At 34.9% G+C, this 24,696-nt stretch overlaps 1 protein-coding gene across 1 annotated transcript in view; it reads left to right on the plus strand.

The window, feature by feature from the left end:
• Positions 1 to 24,696, plus strand: part of LOC129246222 (putative uncharacterized protein DDB_G0277255) — a 41,692-nt gene that overhangs the window by 13,457 nt on the left and 3,539 nt on the right. Inside the window, exon 3 of the mRNA XM_054884899.1 lies at positions 16,921 to 18,719. Coding sequence (XP_054740874.1) covers positions 16,921 to 18,719 — 1,799 coding nt within the window. The remainder of the gene's footprint in view (positions 1 to 16,920; positions 18,720 to 24,696) is intronic.

Raw genomic sequence — 24,696 nt, forward strand, 5'->3', positions numbered from 1 at the left:
TTTATATTTTAGTTTATGCTTAATTTAGTATTTTTCTTTTAATTTTATATTTTTTATAGACATTTATAATAGTTTTTTGTTTTTATTTAAAGTTTGTATTTAATATTTTTACTTCAATTTTACATTTTTCATTTTAATTTTACATTTTTTACTTAAAGCTTGTATCTTTTATTTTAATTAAATATTTTTATTTTTATTTAATATTTTTTTTCACTTTAATTTTACAGTTTTTTTTATTTTCTTATTTAATTTTTTTCAGTTTTATTTTTTTACAGTTTTTTTTCAATTTTATGGCTTCATTTTAATTTAGTATTTTTACTTGTATTTGTTATATTTATTTTAATTTTATATTTTCTATCAAAAAAAACATTATTATATTAGAAAAAAATATAAATTGTCAATAGGTTCCTGTGCCATAGTTATTTTACGCTCTTTATATTCCAAAAATACCACAATCAGCGCACGCAATTCAATGAAGAACATATTGAAGAAAAGAATTCAGAACTAATTTAATTAAAATTGAAAATGCCGCGACTGATGTCAAAGTCGATTTGCAGCAATGAACTTACAGGCCAAGCGAACGCGCGTCTTGGGATTTCATGCATTTCCAGCCAATTCCATTGGGGGAACGTAGGATTTCATTAAACGCATCGTTGCTATAAAAATTAGTTTCTGTTTATGGTAATTATGAATTAAATTTGTTCAGTCGAAAATAGGCGCGAAATAGACGTTAGCGGGCGATAGCAAATACATGCAGACATGCACACACACACACACACACTTACTTTAATGATGGTTGGAGGCGAATGGGGCTTTTACGTGACAGAGAAAAAATAATAAATACTTTGTGGAAAACCCGCATTCGTGGATGGTTCTGAACTTGACATGGGTGGCTACGAAAAAAGGCGTGCGTCGAGTCACAACTGTCAAAAAATCTTTAAACTATCAAAGCTGACAACTTTATAGGCGTACATCATTTTTAATACTCGTACATGCGAAAGAAATATTGTTGTTTGAAAATTTGCGCGCTCACTTTGAGAATCAAGAGGGAATTATATGCAATGTGGCGTGGTGTCGCAACGCGCTGACAGTAACAGCAAAAGGGGCGGCAATTTTGAGCTGGCTGATGAGCTGTCAAATCGAAATGGTGTTGCTGTAGCCGCCAGACGACGTCATTGCCTATTCTACATATGCATGTGTGTGTGTGTGGGGCAAAAGAAGTGGGACGTCTAGCTGTTGCAGTGATTGCCGCATGCCACATTGGCTGGCATTGATAATATGTCTGCGCGCGGCTCCTCCATTGCAGTCTGAAAAATAATTGTGTGTTAATTTCCGCTTTGTCATGCATGTGGCAGCAGCAGCAGACGATGCACTCAACAAAAAGAGCAGCAAAAGTGACACTTGCATCAGCGGCAAGCGTTTCAAGTGCAGAGATATGCTGCAAGTAAATCCACTTGCCACAAAACCTCTCGTTTGACTGTCTATTTGCCTATTTGTCTACCTATCTTGACTAGAAGCGCGCGACGTAAGTATGGGTGGGACGGGGCGCTCTGGCAGAAAGTCATCGGGACCAACGGTGTTGCATGCAACGGTACTTCTGTTGCTCCGGCAATATTACAATATTGTTTTTGTTGTTGTCGGCGTGTCTCTCAATCTCTTTTGCCAAAACTATTTTAATTGCCTGACAGCGAAATTAGTTCAATGTTGTTAATTGCAACTGATTTTGAAATGCAATGAACTTGAAATGTTGAACGAAAAATAAATGCAAGTCGAACGTGTGGATGTATGTGTGGATGTGTATGTAATATGCAGTACAAAAACTAAGCAGCCATTTGCGCATGTTTGCATGTTCATACATATGTAAGTCTATGTATGTATGTATGTATGTATGTATATATGTAGCCACACACAAGCGACATCGCATGCGAATTTTCGCATTCAGCTTCGAGGCTACATAAAATATATTGCTTTGCTCTTGAAAAATGTAAACAAACAGAGGCAGTAAGAATTTAAGCAAAGGACGGGCGTTACTCTTTGTTGCATTAAACATTTTAAAATTTGTTTTTTAATTTTTTTTTTTGTTTTTTTTGAGGAACTCGCCAACCAACAGACAAATGAACTAAATTTCTTGAGAAAATATTTATGTACATATGTATGGTATACGTATGTAGTTTAGTACAGTTTGGGTTAATTTTTGCAGATGTCCTTCTTTTTTTTCAAATTGGCAAAATCTTAACGTAGATGCATTTCTCTGACAATACAAATCTTTACGAAAGTAGTATGTCAAAAACATAAACTGACTCAAATACTCAATTACTACTTCTCGTGTGTAGATAATTGAGTTTTTGTCGAAATCCTGGAAAATGAATATCCAAGAATTTTTTTTCGAAATTTTATCAAAATCTCTAGAAGGTTAGGTTAGGTTGGTATGGTTACCTTTGGATACCATTATGAAGGAGGTGAGGTGAAAGAAAAAGATCGTTGGGATATAGGGAGAGGGCGGGAAGAGGTAGTGCTGGGATGGCTAGGAGCGTGTGGATTTAGGAACGAATTGTGAATTCCCGCAGGGAATTATCTTAGGTGAGCTTTTATTGATACCATTTATTATTGACAATAACAGCTGATTTTCATTTGCCACAAATTTTGCTTTTTTTATCTGATTATTGGAAAAACAAAAAAAAAAGATTTTTTTACGTTCTCGCTCTTAAAAAAAATATAAAAATTGATTATAAAATTATTATTTTGCTACCCGCGAGAGCTACAAGTCTACTAAATAACATATTAAAAATCAACAATCCGAAATCAATCGGTTCAGTACTTTTTGAGAAAATACCAACGCCAACTCGGAAAAATTTGTTTCGAGAGAAACACGGTTAACGCGCTTATACCTGGGCGTCGTACTACAAACCGGTCTCGTTTTAAAGGACTGTGACGTCCAAACTACAACGAATTTCAATATAAAAATTTCCAAGTATATTTTTGAATAACATGAAAAAAAAACGAATTTATCGAAGTTCTAGACCAATAAGGTGCCTTAAATCATTTTCCATGCTCGGTTTCTGATCCATATACCATCTCAAATTTCTCTTTGCATCATTTGTTAGGTCGCATTTAGAATACGCTGATTTCATGTGAAGACTATGTAATTTTACTTAGGGAGGCATAGTAAATTGGAAACTTTGGGGCCGTTTTTCTTAGCATTTTAGTTATGACACTCTTGGTTTATTTATTTTTTTCATAATTAATTAAACAAGCATTTTCCATTCAACGTAGTACAGCAAGCCTGTTTAAAAATATGTTTAAAGTATAGCCGTCAAAAATACCTTTCATTCGATACCCATATGATGATACTTTGTTTACTTTTTTTTAATAATTTATTAAAGATAATAAGAATACCAATCCAAATATAAATACAAATACAAATAAGAATACAAATACGAAACACGAACACGAACACGAACTCGAACTCTGTCCCGGATGAGAATACGTATATGAATATGAATCCGAATGCGCATACGAATATGAAAATTAGTATACTTACATGCACGTACTAATACGAATACGAATATGCATTCTAACTTGTGAGTGAGTGCTCAGCTCACTCACACATATTTCCTAACAGTGATTACCCCTTAAAAGGAAATGGCGAACTCGAGAGTGCATTTCTGCCCTGAGAAAGCTTCTCTTATAGTTCACCTGCCTTTCAAAAAGGGCTGATTTGTTTTGTAAGAAAGCCCTTAGGTGCTCACCACGAATTAGAGGAGAAGCTTAGCCTAAGCGCTTTTCAGTGATGTAGGTATGTATGTATGTATGTGCCATACTAAAATTATAAAGAATACTTAATTGTTCGTCACTTGTTCTCTTACTCTTCTGCCTAAAAAGCAATACAAAAGACATCGAGATTCATATAATCTCAGCTTAATTTTGATTTTTGGGAAATTGTTACATTTTCCCATGTTTTATACCATGTTTCTGGTTATATTGTATATATTTTTTCATCTAAGGTTATGGGAAGGAAGCTGTGTGATATATCGAATTCTTAGAAACATAATTTTATATAATACTAGCTTCCTTAAAAATTGTATGTATCTGTTTCCCGTTAATAATAAAAATATTCTTGATTTCGGGCTTGAAGAACAAAATACATCCTAAAGCATTTGAAGGCAGAACGCGCAGAAATATACTTAAAAATATAAGTGCGACGAAGTCTGCTAACTGCTAGTCTGTAACTCGAACGACACAACAAGTAAATGTTCTTATATGTAAAACGAGGCGTGCTCAAAAAGTAAGATGATTTTTTATTTTTCTCGAAAAATATTTATTTATGAATTTTTCATCCTTCAAGAAAGCCCTACTCAGAAATAATACATTTGCTTCAATGCTCTCCTCGAGCAACCGCTGACCAAAAAGCGCTTTGGTATGGCTCCTTTTAGTGATGCGGACTTTATCTAGACAATATTCGAAAAACTTCGTTCATTTTGAAGTATTTTTTTTTTGGCAACAACAAAAAGTCGCGATACATCAAGTCCTTTGCTTGAAGAAAGATTGTGAGGCTATTTTTGGCAAAAAAATTCAGATTTTTTTATCAATTTTTTTCGATATCAGAAAATTGTAGAACACACCAAAACACGTCTAACATTTGTAACGGTCAAAAACAAACTAAATATGTCAAATAGTTGAAAAATTCAAAAATCGAATGTATATACTTTAATTCGCCCCAAGGCGCATTCGTTAAAGGTGGTTGCACCAGACCGACAACAATGTTTTGTGCGTTTGATTGTCAAAGCAAAGTGGAAAACAAATAATGAATTCGCCTTGTTTCATTTTGGCCTGACAGCCAATTGAACACAGCGAAAGAAAAAGAAAAACAAATCAGCTGATTTACCGGTACCATTTTTAATCAATTCTCCTTGGGCTGCCCACAAAATTTATAAAGTCGCATTTGCCCACAAAATTCGCAAATTCTACACCGCCACGTTATTTGCACTTAATTGTGAACTACCCTAGTAAAATGCAGAAGTTACACTCAAAATCAAAATTAAAAATAAATAAAAATACAAATAAATTCATTGCACTACATGAATAGTCAGACAAGCAGCATAAGCAGCGTTCAATTTTTTGAATTGCATTTGATGCGGCGCCTATGACGAATTCGCCCATTTTGCCGGCTGAACGCGAATCGACGCTGCGGTAGAAAAGGGAACGCCACGAATTGACGTCTACGGAATTTTTTCAAGTTTTTGTGCCAGCAAAGGGGTTCAAAGTCAAGGCAAAGGCATTCAAATTCAATTCATTTCATTTTCACTGGCAATGGTGTTGGTATAATTTTATTAGAGAGAAAAACACACAGTACCTACGACGAAATGGCGCGCCCACTTTACATTGACACGAAAAAAACAAAAATCATTAAAAGAAAAATTTTAAAATCACCGTAGAGTATAGTCGCCACCTTTGCTTGTTATAAATTACCCCAATTTCCTTTTTCATTATCGCTCTGACATTTTCGTTGATCATTTATATCACAATCGAATCAGCGATCGAAAATATACAAAACTACTACCTTTTTTAGCGTTTTGTCGCCCGCCACCGTCACTTCGCTTTACACGCAAGCCTGGCGTATCATCCTTGCTGCTCCAATTACTTTCTCTCATTTCACTCGCTTTCAATACATCAATTTTGTTTCAATATGTTTTTGGTTTTTTTTTTGTATCAGTTGATTGTTTGGGCTTGCGTTTACCGCTATCAGGGAGCCCCATAAATTGGCTTAGTTTATGAACTGCTCACACCTATTTTGACATAAAGAGTTACCCTCATCTTGCTGTCAATTGGTGCTCCTCCTTCCTTGTTGCGCCAAGACATTACCGCTTGCCATGTAGCCGTGTTTGTTGTTCAGTGCTGTCGGCGTGTTGTTTTTGCTGTTGTTGTTATTTTCGATTTCAATGCATCCTGTGATAATGAAGGTGCGCTTATCATTGAAGTTCATCTGATTAACATAAACGGCTTTGTTTGATGATGCTTCTGCTTCTACTTCTGCTGGCTGATGTTGTTATATCTGAGGGATTGTAATGCAGTACGAGTGAGGGAGTCGCATGGAAGTGCAGGTTGAAACAGGATTGTATTAAATATGCCAGTATACGTACTCCTATGTGTGGATAAAGTGCGCGAATGTGAAAAGTTGGCTCTCGTTAAAGTGAGCGAGAAGAATTTGAATTCCTTGAAAAGGGTAGAATATTCTAACCCATGCAGTTAAAAAAAAAGTGTGAAGTATACAAAGTTAGAATAAATGGAATCTCAGATTGTGAAATCTCAGCCAATCTTACACAAAGGCATGACTCAATTTAAAGCGCAACAAGTGCTCTGCGTAGAAGAACCAGCAAATTTTCAGAGTAGAATAAAAATATGATTTTGTCTGTTTATCTGGTTTATTCACTTCTTATCAGATTAAAATCTGTGAAACTTTTAAATAAAAAAACCATCTTTAAGGTGAGAGTGGTCAGAAAAAAAGTGAAAAAACAAAAACAATAGCCCTGAAATAAACATTAAAACAGTTTTTAAAACAAATAGGGTATGTTTCAAATTTGTTTACTCTTATCAAAAGAAAGAAAATATTCAGCGGCACGTAGCGCTACAGAAATAAGAAACGTTGAGAGTCTCACTCTATTTTCATTATTCACAATCAGCGGAATGGCACATCTCATCCTGCACCAAGCCCAGAAATTTAATAACGAACTCAATCCAAAATCAAAGTTTTTTTGAAAGTTTACTTCAACTGCCTTCTTATAGTCTACGCCTAACTCCTGTCGCTAAATGGAATAGTAAATAATAATATAATATAAACGCAGTAAAAAATACTCCGCCGAATACATTAAGTTGGGTGGTTTCGTCAATGTATCACAAGGGTATTTCGCTCTAATGTATCTAAGACTATGTGCGAAAGACTGGAGTCCACCTTCAATCAATTGATTAGACCCCGCCAGTGTAGCTTTAGATTTGGAAAATCTACTATTGACCAGAAATGCATAATACGTAGAGAGAATACCTATTGAAAAGCGTTCTTTGGAGTATTCGACAGGAAGATTTTGTAGAAGATTTTTAGATCTTTGCATATTGGAGACGGCTAATATTTCAGAGGATGGAATAATAGGCAAGACTACGGCTACGTTGGCTGAGTCATGTCGTCCGAATGGATACAAACGCTCTGGTTCTACAAGTATTCGCTGCGCTACCAACTGGTGATAGCAGAAGAAGAGGAAAGCCTCCTTTGCGTTGGAAAAATCAAGTGGTAAAGGACTTGACTTCACTTGGTGTGCCCAACGGGCATTGGTTAGTAAGAAAATGAAGCGAGTTGCGTGCTTTGTTAAGCTCAATCGACAACGCTAAAGCGGTTATCGTGCCAATCAAGAAGAAGAAGAAGCTCCGGTAATGCAGTTTTCATTGCCTTGGGAATAAGTTGATAAAACTCTATCAAACCCTTGCGAAAGGAGCTATGGACTAGAGTTAATATGTTTTACGTGCAGATATGAGACTACATCGATGTTATGGAAATTATGGCGATTTTGAAATGAGATAATTCAGACAATTTTCCAAAAAGTTTTTTTTCATAAATGAGTTTTCAAGAAATGCCTTTTCAATATGTATAAGTAGTCAATAGCAACTCAGCGCAAAAAAAGTTATTATTTTTTTTTAACTAAAAGGCAACGTTCTTAATTTGATATCAGTATGAGTTTTATTAAAATTTGGGAAAAATTTTAGGGACTTGTGTTAAAAATTTCAAAATATTGATATATCGAAAATATTCAAATTTTTTTTTTAATTAGTTAGTTTTCAAAAAATTAATTAATTTTTAGTCGATGCAAATGTAAAAAAAATGATTTTTAAATGCCAGACAACCCTTTTAGTTTATATACTTACTAAAATTTGGAGAAAAAACTTCTTTTGGAAAGTTTTTGATATCTTGATGCAAGAGCTCGTACACAAATAGTGAAAATATTGGGAATAATCGGCGTTATTTTTCAGTAATGATATTTCAAGAAGTCCTTTTTCATAAATAATTCTCAGTTGACGGCAAATCAGTGTAAAAAGTATTTTTAAAATTAGAAAATTGCAGAAACCAATATTTTGACCTTAAGCTCGAAAATGTGGAAATGACAATGAAGAGCGAAATTCTGTTTGGATGAGATTTTTTGTAAAATAAATTTTACAAGGTGGCGCAAAATTAATCATGCTCCATGCTAAATCCAGTGAAATTAAGTTGTAAATTATTTTCACATATTTGGACTAGATTTGTTGAAAATTAAATTTTTACAAGCTGGCGCAAAATTAATCACCCTGCGATAAATCCAGTGAAATGAAGTTGTAAATTATTTTCACATATTTGGACTAGATTTTTTGTAAATTAAATTTTTACAAGGTAGCGCACAGTTAATTACTCTGTGATAAATCCAGTGAAATGAAGTTTTGAATTATTTTGAGCTTTTCGGACTCGATTTTTTTTAATAACTTTAACAATGGTAGCGCAAAATTAATCACCTTTTCAAGTGTTTGGTCCATATTTTTTGTAAAATAAATTTTACAAGGTGGCGCAAAATGATTCACCCTGTGACGAATGCAGTGAAATGAGTTTTAAATTATTTTCAGGTAATTAAAATAAATTTTACAAGGTGGCTCAAAATTAATCACTCTGCGATAAATCCAGTGAAATGAAGTTGTAAACTATTTTCACATATTTGGACTAGTTTTTTTGTAAATAAAATTTTTACAAGGTGGCGTAAAATTAATCCCTCTGCGATAAAACAAGTGAAATGAAGTTTTGAATTATTTTCAGGAGATTACACTCGATTTTGTGTAAACTAAATTTTTACAAGGTGGCACAAAATTAATCACCCTATATTTGACACTTGTAAATCTGACAGTTGCAGTATGCAAACAGACAAGAAATTGAGCGCGTAAAAATTAAACTAAAGATTTCCATCACTCAAAAAAATTGTTTTTTTTTTATTTAGTAAAAGTGTTATTCAATAACAAAATTGGTTGACCTGCGCCACCTTGTATATGTGTGTATATATCTACAATTATATTGCAAAAATTTCATTTTTATTTCGTAATAAATTTTCTAATTTACACCACATCGTTCTGACATTTCCATTTCCTTTTATTGTAAACTTTCGTCCACTTTCTATTTTAATAAAATTTATGACTGCCATTAAAATTTTTCCCAAATGCGGTGGACTCAATCACGTGCCCGTCATATGCAGATTTAAATAATTAAAAACACATAACCAACATTTTAGGTTGGTAATATTCGCCCCAAACAGTGTTTGAGAAAAATCACAAGACGGAAAATTTATTAGTTGTTTACTTAAGCGGCTCTAAATAATGCCTCTTTGAATAAACTTCACAGGCAAGCCATGTGAGCAGGAAACTACCTATCTAAAAATGCATATGCCCGTACATATGTATATATATATGAGTATTTACAAAAATATGCACATAAAAATGTTGCAATTAGTACGACACTAAAATCACCAAAGCGCGCGAGTGAGTGAGTGTCGCTGGGCAGTGGGCCAAATTCAATTTCAGTCTTCTGCTTCCTATAAAAAGAGTGCACTTAGCCAGACAAACTGCACACACAGACACATCCGCACATACTTACGTACACACCGAAAGGAGACAAACAGAATAATACGAATGAAATTAGATATTTTTAGTTAGACCCACTGTGGTTTGTCGCATGCAGCAGTGTCATGTCAATAGTAAAGCATGGACGAGTAATATTAGATGACTGCACGGTGCGGTAATTTTCGATTATTTGACACACTTTTCAGTGCGACGAGTGATGGCGAGCTTCTGGCGTCGCGCATGCAGGCAGTACCCATCCATAGGAAGCGAACACAAAGGTGGCAAAATTGGTATGGGAAAATTCGAAAAAAAAAAACAAAACGAACGTAATTACTTAATCGCCGGCTATTGATGCACGGTGCAAGGCGAAATACTTCTGTATTTTTATGTGTGCGGAACGGTTGACTTAAAGCGCCCTAAAATGACAAAATCTGTAAAAAAAAACGTGCATGCATTCGTCGTATTCGGCGCGCCGGTTCGGACGCCCACTCGTTTCGGTGCTACAAAACAATTAAAACTTAAAATTTATACTCTTGAAAGCTGCCGCTAGTTTTAGTTTCAGCAATGTAGTTTAGTCTTTATACAGGGTGTTAGAGAGACAATCATTACAATTTTTCAAGTAATATAATATTTTGGTTTTAAAATTTAGGGGTAGAATTTTTGTTCCCTGCTTACACCCATTCAATTTAATAAATTCTTGGTAAAAGTAATAAGTTCTCCGAAAGTGTTTAGGCCGAAATTTTCTTGCAGTTTGATGTCTTATTCTTACAAGACCAGTTTTAAGTTATTTTCCAGATATTTCAGATACTTTTCAAGGCAAAACTGCACGGTCAGCTTTGCAATTGCCTGCCGAGAGGAAGTGGACTTCAAAGTCTATAGTGATCGCTAGTATACCGCACATTCAGCCAAGATGCCCGCAAGAGTGCTAAATTACTAGGCTCTTCAATAAGTTTTGCGTTCCGATAAGAAAAACACAATTTTATGGTTTGAAATACACTTTATTATTCAGAGTATAGTCTCCCTGAACATCAATACACTTTTACCAACGAGATCCGAATTTCTGAATTCAATCGCTGAAATGAGGATCTGAAAGGGCTGCAAAATACGCTTCCACAGCCGTTATGATCTCATAATTTGATGAAAACGCTTTCCACGCATGCATTTGTTTAAATCTGGAAGCAGCTGGAAGTCGCTAGGGGTCAAATATGGTGAATACTGTGGATGGATCAACAGTTTGAGCTTTGGTTCATTGATTTTTGCCATTGCCAAAAAGCTCTTGTCCTAATGGAAAGGAATTTTTTTCTTTTACAAACTGTGTATTTTTTCATGAATGTTTACTTTCAGCTGGTGTAAAAGGTTACAATAATATTTTGAGAATTTATTGTTTTACCAGTTTGCAAGTAATCCACAAACGAAATTCCTTTCGTATGCACAACTACTGATGCTAACACCTACCCAGCCGATTTCTGAACACGAATTTGTTTCAGAGCCAAAGCACCAAGTCCACACTACTCTTTAGCCTCCTGTTTTGATTTGGGCTCATGATGATAGACCCAAGTCTCATCCGTAGTGATGAATCGACGCACAAAATCCACTTTATCCTTTCGAAAACGCTCTAAATGTTGCTGAGAAAGTCGCATTCGAATGTGTATTCTGTAAAAACAAAATTCTGTACTGTCTTAAAAAAATTCTGTATTGACGAAATTCTGTACTGACGAAACTCGGTACTGACGAAATTCTGTATTAACAAAATTCTGTATTGAAAAAATTTTGTGTTGTCAAAAGTCAACGAAAAAAGGAGTTCTACGCAAAAATACGGTGGATTGCGTAGCCAGAGTCGGACTGATGAGGGTTATTTTTTTGAAGCGCATCCGAAGGCCGCCCAAGCGAAAAGGAGTTCTAGGCAAAAATACGGTGGATTGCGTAGCCGGAGTTGGACTGATGAGGGTTATTTTTTTGAAGCGCAGCCGAAGGCCGCCCACACGAAAAGGAGTTCTACGCAAAGATACGGTGGATTCTGGAGAAAAAAAGTGCAAGAGAGATTCTACGTTGGATTTCAATCCTGACATTGTTATCGGTGTTAATACTGGCTCCTAAATAAACGAACTCTTTTAAAACCTCGAAATTATAACTGTCTACAGTGACGTGGGTGCCGATACGCGAGTGCGCCGACTGTTTGTTTGAAGACAGGAGGTACTTCGTTTTGTCCTCGTTTACCACCAAACCCATTCGCTTTGCCTGTTTATCCTGTTTGTAGAAGGCAGAACTAACAGCGCGGTTTTTAAGGCCGATGATGTCGATATCATCGGTATACGCCAACAATTGTACGCTCTTATAAAATATTGTGCGTGAGCGATTAATTTTTGCGGCTCGTACGATGCTCTCCAACATCAGGTTAAAGAAGTCACACGACAGCGAGTCACCCTGTCTGAAACCTCGTTTGGTATCAAACGGCTCGGAGAGGTCCTTCCCAATTCTGACGGCGCTGCTGGTATTGAGCAACGTCTTCTTGCGAAGCCGTATTAGTTTTGTGGGGATACCAAAACCAGACATCGCGGCATACAGACAACTCCTTTTCGTACTGTCGAATGCAGCTTTGAAATCGACGAATAGATGGTGTGTGTCGATTCTCCTTTCGTGGGTCTTTTCCAAAATTTGGCGTATTGTAAATATTTGGTCGATGGTAGACTTTCCAGATCTAAATCAACACTGATAAGGTCCAATCAGTTGGAAATTAGATAACGCTGCGTTTATTTGGAGACCTTATCATGAAGTCCATATAAATCGAGTGGAGAGGGCTCGAAAATATTTTTGTGCCTTTCGTATTCCATTCACTCAATTTCTCAAATCCGAATCCATCATACAAATCACGCTGTCGATTGATTAGTCTTTTTCCAACAAGTGACAGAGGTACTCTCGGCCAGTATCATTTATCTTCGATCTCGTTAATGATGAAATTGATTGCCTAGCTCTTCTAGAAAGAATACAGTTTAATGTTCCTTGAAGAAATTTTCGTCGTTTCAAGATTTTTCGCGTTTGCTTCAGTAAGACAGTATAAAGTGCTAATGCGTCACTCGATAGAACGTTGACTGACTTTAATTATCTAACAAACGTTTAGGACTTGGATCTGGGGCCAAATAGTTGTTTCAAATGCAATTAAAAAATTACTTTCTATTTATTTATTCATTGATGTCTATTAGTTGGATGTGCACTAACAGACATTAAGGAAAAAATAAAATTAGTTCACACAAAGTGCAGTCACACCCTGTACACACAACAAACGTCTCATGCGAGCTGTTACTGTGCGATCATAAAGCAACACCCACTTGTGAAATCTGCCGAAATTATTCGACCGTGTGTTCACCTCATTATCACCGTCATAAAATAATAGCAAAAAAAACCAAAAAGAAATCGAAAACGAAAACTGAAGCGATGGACGTCACCTGACGTTAAAGCCAAAAGGCTAACGAAATGAGGGATTATGGCTTAGCGTACAAAATATAAATAAAATAGACACTTTACTAACCGAGTGAGTAGAAATATTATTAAAAAACTATGCGAAAAGAATGAAATGATGCGAAAACATATATCGGTGCCACAGAGCAGCCACACGCGAGGTCATAAAATAGCTCAACTACTGGACTGACTCACTGGCCGCGTCATTAGAGGGAACACTGGAACTGCTGCGGCAAGCAAACAATACCGTAAAGGTGCTAAAATTTTGCAAACACGTTAGAAAGCAAAACACACACACGCATGCATGTGTGTGTATATATGAATACCAAGGAATGAAAATGAGGAAGCTGTGTAAAAAATCAAATCAGCGCCGATTCTAGGTGCAAAAGCGAAATGAGGCACCATTATCGACACCACCAGCCCAATTACCTTAAAAATGCGCGCGGTGTGTGTGTGTGGAACACAATTTTTATTTGTTATTTGCACTTAGCTTTTATAGTGTGGCCAACATAAATATTTGTATTTATCTGACACACTTAGACACAAAGTCATGATAGATAGATGGCTGCTTTGCGTTTGTGAAAAGAATTCGACAATTCGACTTAATTATAGCTCTTCAATACACTTCCTACGCACATACACACGCACATGCATACTAGGCACCTGTCTGTCCTACCCCACACGAACACATGAACGTCTTTCACCACTATTGATTGTAGCGCCAAATGTATGGGTGGGTGTATGCAACACCTTCAATATTTATGCAGCACTCGGCGATTTGTTGGGCAACGACCAGCAACCAGCAACCAACAATCAACAACTAACAATACCAACACCCAACAATTTGGTGGCTTAATTTCCAACATCTCTTTGCCTTTTGAGTGCCAACAGAAAATTTAAAATTGTGCAAGCAAAAAGTACTTGCGCGGCAAGCGAAATATTGGAGGGCTTTTAGTTTTATGAGGTCATAGGAATTTAGGCACTACTTTACGAAACTTTTTCTGAACCTATCAGATTTCCGAAAATAACATAAAATAAGAAAGTGATCTACTCACCACCTAAGCATCACAAAATGCTCTGTTAGTTACAAAATTATATTGGCTGTACAACTAATTAATTTTGTATTTTTTTGTTAAAAAAACCGTTTATTTAGGAATAAAAGTGAAAAAATATTTTATTCAAAATATTGTCCATCGGAAGCGGCAACTTTTTTCCATATTTCAGGCAATTTATGGATTCCATCCCAAAAAAACTTCTCATCTTTTGCGCCCAGAAAGTCATCAAGCCATTTTTTAATACCTTCAACATTGGTGAACCGTATTCCAGAAAGGTGATTCTGCATCGACCGAAACAAGTGATAATCAGAAGGAGCTATGTCTGGGCTGTAAGGCGGGTGAGGTAGAATTTCCCATCCGGCCTTTTGTTACTGCAATCACCTTCTCGTTTGAATAAAATCTCGTTTCCGCCTGACATTACTACAAATTGAGGAACAAATAGTAGTGCGAAGGCACTAAGTCTGGAGAATAGAGGGATAGAGTGGATGTGCAACGAGTTAAAGCCCTATTTCCATTCGTATTGCGACGAGCCGTAGCCGTGAGCTGGTGTGTTGTCGTAAAGGAAAAGGCATTTTTTTAAAATCACTCAACTTCCTTGATTTAAGCGAATGCCTAAATTGGTTTATTTGTAGACGTAAATAAAATAAGAAATAAATAGAATAAATAAAAAAAAATTATATTTTCGTTTTTTTTAATGTTTTGAATCACTTGAATTCATTTATTTTAATAAAATTTCATTGCCCACTTAGTACTTGATTGTGATTCACAAATCGCCAATGCTTCGGCAGATAAAAATTAGGTGAGCTGTTAGCTTTTTTTGTATATTTTTTTCTTTCTTAAGTGTAAAAGTCTAAAATTTTCTTTCGCTTCAACGGCACTTGTGAAGATTTTCTCTAATGGTTTGCTACAGTGCTGCAGTGCTTTCTGTTTGAAACCTTTGTGGTACGTGCATGTGTGTGTGCATCTATTCTAGAAAATTACTTTCAATTTATTTTACTTCTGACGCCTCATTGTCGCATGACTCGATGACAGATGTGGGACAATCGGTGGCTATTTGAAGCGCGCTGCTGCTATTTTGTTTTAATTTCTTTTTTTTAAGGTTAGCGGAGAAGTTTTCGACCGCTAAGTGTTAATGCAACCATCGATTACTTCTCGAAAACAAAGTGAAAAACAGAAGAGGAAACTTTGGTCTTAACTTATTTTGTGTCCTAAAATGATTGCATAGAGTTATTTCCTGTCAAGTGTACCAAGTATTGTGGGGGTTTTCTGAAAATTGGTTCTTATAAATTGATTCTCGATTGTAATAAAAAGTAAACTGAAAAGATTTTGAAAAAAATTTAATAATTTTTGAGATGTATTCAATGTTGAAAATTTTGGTACAAGTTTTTCGAAATGAAATACCTTCGGTTATTTTGAAAACTTGTATAAACTTGTTTTTAAATTTGTTAGGATAAAGAATACTTTGTTTGTATTTATCAATAATTTGAAAAATTTTTAATTTTAACCAAATTTTTTTTCTAAAAATTTTTATTTAAAAAAAATTGTATTCCCAAAACAAATTGTTTTAAATATATTTTATCTTAATATTAAAAAAAATTGAAAAAATTTCAAAAACAAAATTGCTTTTCTGAAAAATTTCGAAAAAAATAAACATTTTTTGTTGGAAAAAAAATTATAAAAATTTTGACAACAACAAAAAAATAATTTTTTCTGAAAAATAAACATTTTTTTTTTTCGAAAAATAAACATTTTATTATCCATTATTATTGCATTATAAAAGTTTTAAAAATAAAAAAGTTTTAATTTCAAAATTTCGAAAAAAATAAAAAAGTGTTTTGGAAATTTTTTTTATCTTAAAAATAAAAGAGAAATTGTAAAAATTTTAAAAAGTATCGAAGATATTTCGTTTCAGAAAACTAAACCAAAATTTTCAACCTAGAATAAATCTGAAAACTATTAATTTTTTTCAAAAAGTTTTCAGTCTGGACCTTCTTTTCTGTCTTCTTATACTCAAACCTACAAATAAATCATTTTTCTCAAAAATTTCGAAAAAAGTAAAAATTTGTTTAGAAAAAACTTTTTCTCAAAAATTTCAAAAAAAAAGTAAACATTTTTTTAGAAAAAACTTTGTAAATATATTTTATCATTAAATTTAAAGAAATTAAAGAATTTTAAAAACGCAAAAAAAACTAACTATTTTTTCAAAATTTCGAGAAAAAAATGTTTTTTTAGAACTTTTTTTGGAAAAAATTTTGTTTTTTTGGATTTTTTTTGGAAAAAACACTTTTTGTAAAATTTTTAGGAACATGTTTTCTTAATATATTTTATTTTAAATAAAAAAAAATTATAAAACTTTTAAAAAGTATCGAAAATATTTCGTTTTGGAAAAATATACCAAAATTTTCACCCTTGAACAAACTTCACAATTATATATTTTTTTTCAAAATAAATAAAAAATAAATCTTTTTTCAAAAAATGCCCAAAATACTTGGATAACTTAATATTGAATCCCTCTGTATATGAGTTTAATATGGATTTTTAGATTTAAAATACTTAGTAATATATCTACATTTACGAATTTGTATTGTTTCCACAACCTGCTTTGTATTTCGTTTTTTTTTTAATATTCGAGCAAAAACCAAAAGTGCCTATGGAAAGTGAGAGGACATTTTCTTAAATATTTTTTAACTGTATAAAATTTTAATTAAAATAAATAATCTCTTTGATATATTTTTATGTTTGCCTGACATTCATTGCTCTTCGCATATTTACGCCTTTTTTAAATTTGCAGAAAGAATTTACCGACGACTGCGTCTTCAATGAGAACATGGAGCTGCACAACTACAATACCTACACATCCACATTCAATTCGAATGCGCGGCGCGTCTATTATTTGGCGCTGAATCGACATGGTGAGCCGCGCAAGTTGCAAATACCGCCAACCCGCTCGCTCGGCAAGCTGGCCACCTACACGAATGCCATCACCGAAACGGTGGAGGAAGAACGTGTCGAACAGCTGATAGCAAAGAATTTCGGCGAGAACCGCATTAAGCACGGCTTACGCCAACTCTGTGATACGGGCAAACCATTGGTCGACCTGATCGATAGCAAACACTTCAAAGTGCACCCCAAGTGCAATCCAAGCTCTAGCAATAGCAATAGCATTAGTAGCAGTAGTAGTAGTAGTAGCAGTAGTAGTAGTAGTAGTAGCAGTAGTAGTAGTAGTAGTGTTAGTAGTGGTAGCAGAAAGAGTAGTAGTAGTCCATTAGGCAATAGTGATAGTGATAGTCCCAGCGGTAGTGCTAATAGTAGTAGTATTAGTGGCCAACCAATGAGCAACGTTCCTGCTGCCGATGAGAGAGGCGAGTCACAGAGCAGCGTAGTCACAAATAGCCATAGCCATCACAGTAAAGGTGGCCAGCGGGGCGCGAGCGCGTCCAATAGCCTGAGTAGTAGTATTAGCGATAGTTCGTCAACAAATAATGGCGATCGTACTAGCAGTAACAGCACTCAGAGCGGTCAGGGCCATCAGCATAGCAAGGGTGGCGGTGGAGGCGGCAAAAAAAAGAAGAAACGGCGAAAATGCCGGCCGCATGAGAATGAAGAGGAGCATAATTGCCAAAGGAGCCCTTTAGCGCTGCGCAAGCGCGGCAATAATCTCAACAATAAAAAGTGTCGAGAGCAGCTAGCGCTACAGCAACAACAGAGGCGACAGCTGAAAGCGAAGGGAGAAGAAGTGCCCAATATGCCGCTGCCCGCGCCATGCAAGAAGAAAAAGAACGGCGGCGGGGGCGGAGGCGGTGGTGGAAAGAAGAACCGCAAAAACCAAAACGCAAATAACAACAATCACAATAGCGTTGGCGGCGACGCAGCGGGAGCGAACAATCGTCGTGGCAAGAAGCTGAATGCGAATGGCCGTCAAACAGGTGGCGGTAACGGCGGTGGCGGAGCGGGTAACCGCAACTCCGGCGCGAATCGCAAGCGAGCACGAAACGGCGGAGCACAACCGCAAAAGAAGCTGAAAAAGCAGTTCATGTCAAAAGCTGGCAGCAGCGCGACCAGTACTACGCAAGCCACCAGCAGTACAACCACCAGCAGCATAGCGGCCTCAATAACAACAGCGCGCACCGATCGCAGCGATAGCACTATAGTGACGGCAGCTCTACCGATGCCGCCCACTACCACTGAACTGAGCAGCGCCGAGCAAGAGGACCGCTTAGATCCGCGCGCAGAGGCGACAAGCGTACGTGGCGAACGTGAGCGCGAACAACGCAACGTGCGCTATACCAATTCAATGGAAGAAGATGCGCCGCAAGGCAATGCGGCAGCAGATACGCCTGGTTCGCTGGAAGATTCCACGGAGGCGGATGCCAGTGAAGAGGAAGAGCATGATGGTAGCGCATCAGACGAAGAAGACGCAGACGCCGGCGGCAGCGACGATGTGTACGACGAAAGCGAAGAGAGTGCGGCGGTAGTGCCGTCAACGTCATCAGCGGCAATGGCAGCGAGCGATAGCAAAGCGGCGGCGTTGGCGCAAGCGCAGCTACTCGGGGATGCAGACGATTTTTTCTACTACGACCAATTCGATTTGTGAGTTTCCAAATTTATCTTATCACTAAATTAAAGTCTCTAAACTCTAAACTGTTTGTATGCTAATCAACACAACCACAAATCCTACACACCTATACACACACACACATACATAATCAACACCTTAATACCAACCAACCTGCAAATCACCCACACAAACATATCCCTTGTCCATGGCTTCCTTTTTGCTCTTGAGAAATGTTTTTGAAAAAATCCGTTTATTTAACCATAATTTTTATGGAAAATGTGTTTCGCTAATTTTTTTTCTATAATCTTTTTAACGGTTTGCTAAACGTTGGGTTTAGCGCGGCAAGAATGAGTAACAAAAATCTATTATAAAACTATTTTCAAAATTTTTTGTGGTTTTTATTTTTGCTAATTTGGTCTTAATTAACACTGGAAAATTATTTTTCAAAATTCTTATATTTTTTCTAATCATTTTTACTAAGTATCTACGTGGAAATGTGTATGACAATTGGCAATGAATGATTTGTTGTATAGTAAATATTTATCAAAATTTACATTTTTTTGTTGATAATTTCGATTAGAAGTAGTTGGTATTTTTGGAAGTATGAAAATTTGGTTAAAAAAAAGAGAAAATCGGAATTTGTAGACATTTTTGTTTTTTAGTCTTGCTTGCATTCTGGTAAACTCCGAGCAAAGCTCACAAGTGTGTGTAAAATGTAAAAAGCAACAAAGAAGAGAAGAAGAGGAAGAAGAGTATATTGCTAAAGAAATACAGATGTACAAAATAAGTAAATAATCTACCACTTACTACTTGTTATTTAAGGCATTTATTTATATACCCACACACACATACATATGTAAATTGAACCATTGAAAACAAACGCATACTTAATTATACATAAATTAAAACTTGTAAAGGACAAACACAAATAAGTGCATATTTTTGTAAAAACAAATGCAAAGGAAGTAAGACCGGCAGGAAAAAATGTTTAAAATCAATACTAATTTATACAAGCGAACAATAATTTTTATAGAAATGCGAAATATAAAATATAACAAACGAAATGCATCATGCAACAGAGATCGCAGAAATATCCGCATGTGCACACACAACCACAAACGCACCCGCACCAGAACCAACAAAACTCATTACCACCCATTCGCACTCAATCCATCTGCAATCATCACTCAATCACATCCACATAACTCACTCATACATATTCACACACACACACACCCGTACACATATGACTTATGCAAGGATTGCTGTGTGTAGATCACGCATACATGCAACGGAAGTACAGCTATAGTTCGCGCACCAGGTGAAGAAGGCTTTGATATGAAGAGCGTTCGTTGAAAATTGGCTGTAATTTGGGTTTACTTACGAAACAAAAACAAATTTTTCAAAATTGTAAAAAAAGTGAAAAGGCATCAACGTTTATAATGAAATTTTTACAGAATTAAAACTCAAACGCCGCAACACGCCTTTAAGCATAGAAGCTAGAACTCCATACCAAGCAGTCCAGGCGTTATGACTTTCAACGTTTATTCCAGTCATAAGATTTGCCATTGCCTGAGACGACCTCTTGATTTGGAGTTCTAGCTTTAGAATTTTAAGCACTTCATAGTATTTAGCTTCACGCTATCATCACTAAGAGCTTAAATCAGTAAGGCATTTTAAATTCGAGTCTTAAATTCAAACATTTACTTCAGCTGACCTTTGATATTACAACCACTTTACGACATCGATAAACACCTTTTGGCACCCACAAAGGCTTGTTAAATTTCTGGTCTGTTATATATAAAAATTTGTGTTTCATCTATTAATCATTTGCTAACGCCTGGCTAACGCCTGACAAAGAGATCTTTGGATTTTGGAGATGATTTGGAGTTTTTGCTTTAGAATTTCAAGCGTTTGAAGCAGTTTATTCAGCTTCAAGCTATCTTCTCTAAGAGCTTAAATCTGTAATTCGAATCTTAAATTCAAGCATTTATTTGGTGTCATTCAGTTGATTTTTGTCTTCAGCTGCCGTTTGACCTTACGAGTCACTTTATGACGTCAATAAACACCTTTTGGTACTCACAAAAATTAGCTAAATTCTTGGTCCGACATATTTAAAAAATTGTGCTATGCTCTTTAATATTTGTAGCTAGATTTAAAGTGAAGTTAAATGGAAAAGTTCCTCATAAAAAACAATTTACGGTTTGGAGTCGGCTTAAAACTGTAGGACCCTCCATTTGTGGAAAAACGTCAGGACACATATCACAAATAGAAAAAGGAGCTCGGTCAAATACTCAACAAAAGAGTTACGCACCAATTATTATTTTTTATTTTTTTTAAGTAAAATCAAATTAAGGCAATATTAATAAGAAGCAGTTTATTTCGCTCATCGGCATTACTAGCCTTAAAAATAATAAATTCTTACCCCAGTCTTTCTCATAGCTTGAGAACTTGCGAATTTGCGTTTCCTCGGGTATTTGAAAAGACGAAAAGATTTGAAGAGCATTGCCAAGATAGAATTTCTATATCGATGCGTTTAGTAAAGCTGTCATTATTGGTTAGATTTTTCATTTTTATTTTTGTATTTATTATTATTTTTTACTTATTTATTTATTTATTAACGTTTCTTAAAGACTAAACAGAATATCGTTTTGGTATTACAACCAGTCCAACATAAAGATTCTAACAAGCAAGATTATAAAGTAAAAGAATGGAAAGCTAAGATGCTTCAATATTTGGTTAGTTACTTCTTATGTTCTTTATTTTAAAAGGTGCCTCCACATTAGTAAGTTCAGAATGAATGAATAAATGTATAAGGCACAGCTGCTACTGGATGCCCATCTGGTCAAAAACTGTTTTACGCTTGCGCTGCCGATGATGAGTACTTGGCTGGATCAAAGCCATTGATATCTGCATTGGCATCTGCACTTAGAGGTTGTCTGTGAGCCATGTCACACATTTTCGCGCGTTAGTGATGAGTAGCATACCAAGATTACGATGAAATTGAGGAAACGGTTTCTAGAATTTTGATGCCTGAAAAAGATCGAAAAGAAAAAATTGATGTTTCTGGAGGTTCTATAAACTAAAAAATTGTGTACTATGGGAATAGGTATAACAAACAAACAAAAAAAATGAGAAACCATGTCCCAAAAGTCTATACAGCAACTTTTTTTAATTTTTTTGTATTTAAAAGTTCAGCAACTTTGTGATTTTTGAAACTTTCTATAAATTCAAAATTTGTTATGGCAAAAACAAAAAAACTAATATAGAAAAGAGTTTCAAGACAACTTAAAGCTTCAACTTAGTAGGTGTTTTATGTTAATGGCGATTACAGCAAAAAATTATAAGCGATACATGACAGGCAGTCGCGAAAACAAAAATGCTGTTTAAAGGTGTCTGCAAAGCTTAGAAATTAGAGAAAATTTTTACTCACCTTACTACTTAATTTTTATTTTTTATTTTTTTATTTCTTTTGAATCAATTTTTCCACACATTGCTGTACTTCAACATGAACACACTAAAGAAAAATCACTGAATCATCACATATCATAATCTACTCCTAGTCCACTCATCACAAGAGCGAAACAAGCTAAATTAATAATATGTATGTATATTAGGGTGTGTCAATTTTTATTTTTTTTTTATTTTTTGACATCCTTCCTAGCAGATTCAGATTCTATATAAAATTCGAAGAAAAAGCTATGCTGGAGCATAGCTCTAAAGTCAATTTTGAGTGTCGAAAATTTTAAAGGAAACTCTCTTCAAATAATACGAAGTTAACATGAAAATTAATATTAAGCCTGTACTTTTCGTCAAGCGCTAAGAAGGCCGCTCGTTAATTTTTTTGTTCCTTTCAAAGGCAAATTTTTTGTCAAGTCAGCCGAGCAGAGAAGTGACGAATAGAAGAGGCCTATTAAGTGCTCTGAATGTTAATTTTTCTAATACAAACTTCTACTTGGAGATTTTTTCGTACGAAAAATTTGTTTTTGATAAATATTTTTTTTATTTAACCTTTCGTTGGGCACTTGGGTCCGACCAAACTTTTTCGACTTTGGACGTGAACTTAACATATTTCTATAATATTATAGCTAACGACTTGATGTTGTTGTTGTTGCTGTAGCAGCATAAACATCCCCATACATATACGGGAAATGCTGCTAAAGTGACAGTCCGTAGCCGAATATAAATCCGAGTCGTTCCGGTTACGTAGAACCGACTGTCGCGGGAACTTGATCTTCTCGGTAGCTTCCTAAAATTTAATTTTATATCAATTTATAAATATAACCTTTTAGAACCTCGAACAGGACGAAAAACGGTCAGATACGGTTGCCCAACCGAAGATTTTAAACAAGGCGTCTAAAGCAGGTGTTAAGAACCCTGTAATAGTGCTACAAAGCAAACCAGCTAGGAAATATGTCGCAAAAAAATTGCTCGATACAAATTGGCGCGCCCTAATGCATATACAATGCACTTGGCCCACATTTCAAATTGAAGAAAATTTTATTTAGCGAATACAACAACGCACAATAGCATTACTGTGTAAAATGAAGAATGTACACATGAGATTAGCAAATATTGTCAGCACCCTGTATATACGGCAGAATGCAGGAATACATATACACATACAAATATACTCTTACTAAATAGATTAACGCAAACCAGAATGAGATGCTTAAAACTAAAAAAAGAAACTGAAAAAACAAAAATTAACAGGAAAATATGAAATATGCGTAAGCAAACGTCTAAGAAACCTCGCTGCCTCTCAGTAAGTAATTTAAATATGTAAAAAAAAATATGTAAAAAATATAGAAAAAATAAAAATAAAAGTAAAAATAAGAACTAACGAAATGCGAAACAAATCGAAATGCGAAATGTATAGAATAATTAAAAAGTATGCAATTAAAATGCTCAAAAATGCGCCTTCAATGAAACTAGTTTTAAGAAGCTCAAGAAAATTTCAATGAAGAAAAGTTGAAAAAAAAAACAAAACAATAATAATGAAAGTAGTAGTGTAAAAAGCCAATGCACAAGCGCTGAAAATGCGAAAAAGTGAAATGAATGTAAATTTTTTTTGAAATGTAAGCAACTTAACTCAGCTATGATTAATTTATTTTTACTTGAATATTTATTTAAAAGCATATATACACACATATTTTTAATGTAAATTAATATTACTATTATTTTATAATATATATTAGTTTTTCTCACACTGTACAACTAACAATGCAAAAAGTTTGCTGAAAGGAACTAAAAAAAATTTCAAAAAATATTTACAAAAAAATAAAAACGATGAAATTAAACTCACAAACATGTAATATTTCACGCACACACACACACACACAAAAAATACTTGCACTCACTCATGCGCGCAAACACGCGAAACACTTACGAAATACGTACACAAGTAGCTGCCAATTGTATTTGTAATTTGTATCAAACCGCTAATTGTTAAGTTTAATTAAACGAAAATAAAAAAAACACAACCAAACAAAAACAAAAAGCAAACTAATAATATATAATTTTATTTAATTCTCAATTGTCTAGTTTGTATTTGTAAAGTATGCGAAATAGAAAATCAAATGAAATTACATTGACATTGACAGTCGAATGGTCAGCTGAGGATGCAGAGCGTATGCCAGCAACACCTGATTACAGCAAACAACAATTACATATTAATTACGAACACTCATACTCACACACACACACACACATAAACGACTTTCTTTTATAAAATGTAAAAAGTGCATTATTTTTAAGTTTTTTTAGTTTTAAGTGAGAAAAAAAAATTATTTAATAAAAAAAAAATTATTTAATAAAACAAAAAAAGCAAAAATAATATTTAATTAATAATAATAACAACGATGAAGATGATGACTATGAAGCTGAAAACAAAAATAAGCAAAAATAAATAAGATACATTCAACTAAAGAACTTTCGTTAAAGATTTATTTAATTTCAACTGACAAATTTGAGGGAATTGCATGATTATCTCTTACGATCACTTACGAT

Source organism: Anastrepha obliqua, chromosome 1 (assembly GCF_027943255.1).
Source record: "Anastrepha obliqua isolate idAnaObli1 chromosome 1, idAnaObli1_1.0, whole genome shotgun sequence".
In the NCBI taxonomy this organism is placed as follows: domain Eukaryota; kingdom Metazoa; phylum Arthropoda; class Insecta; order Diptera; family Tephritidae; genus Anastrepha; species Anastrepha obliqua.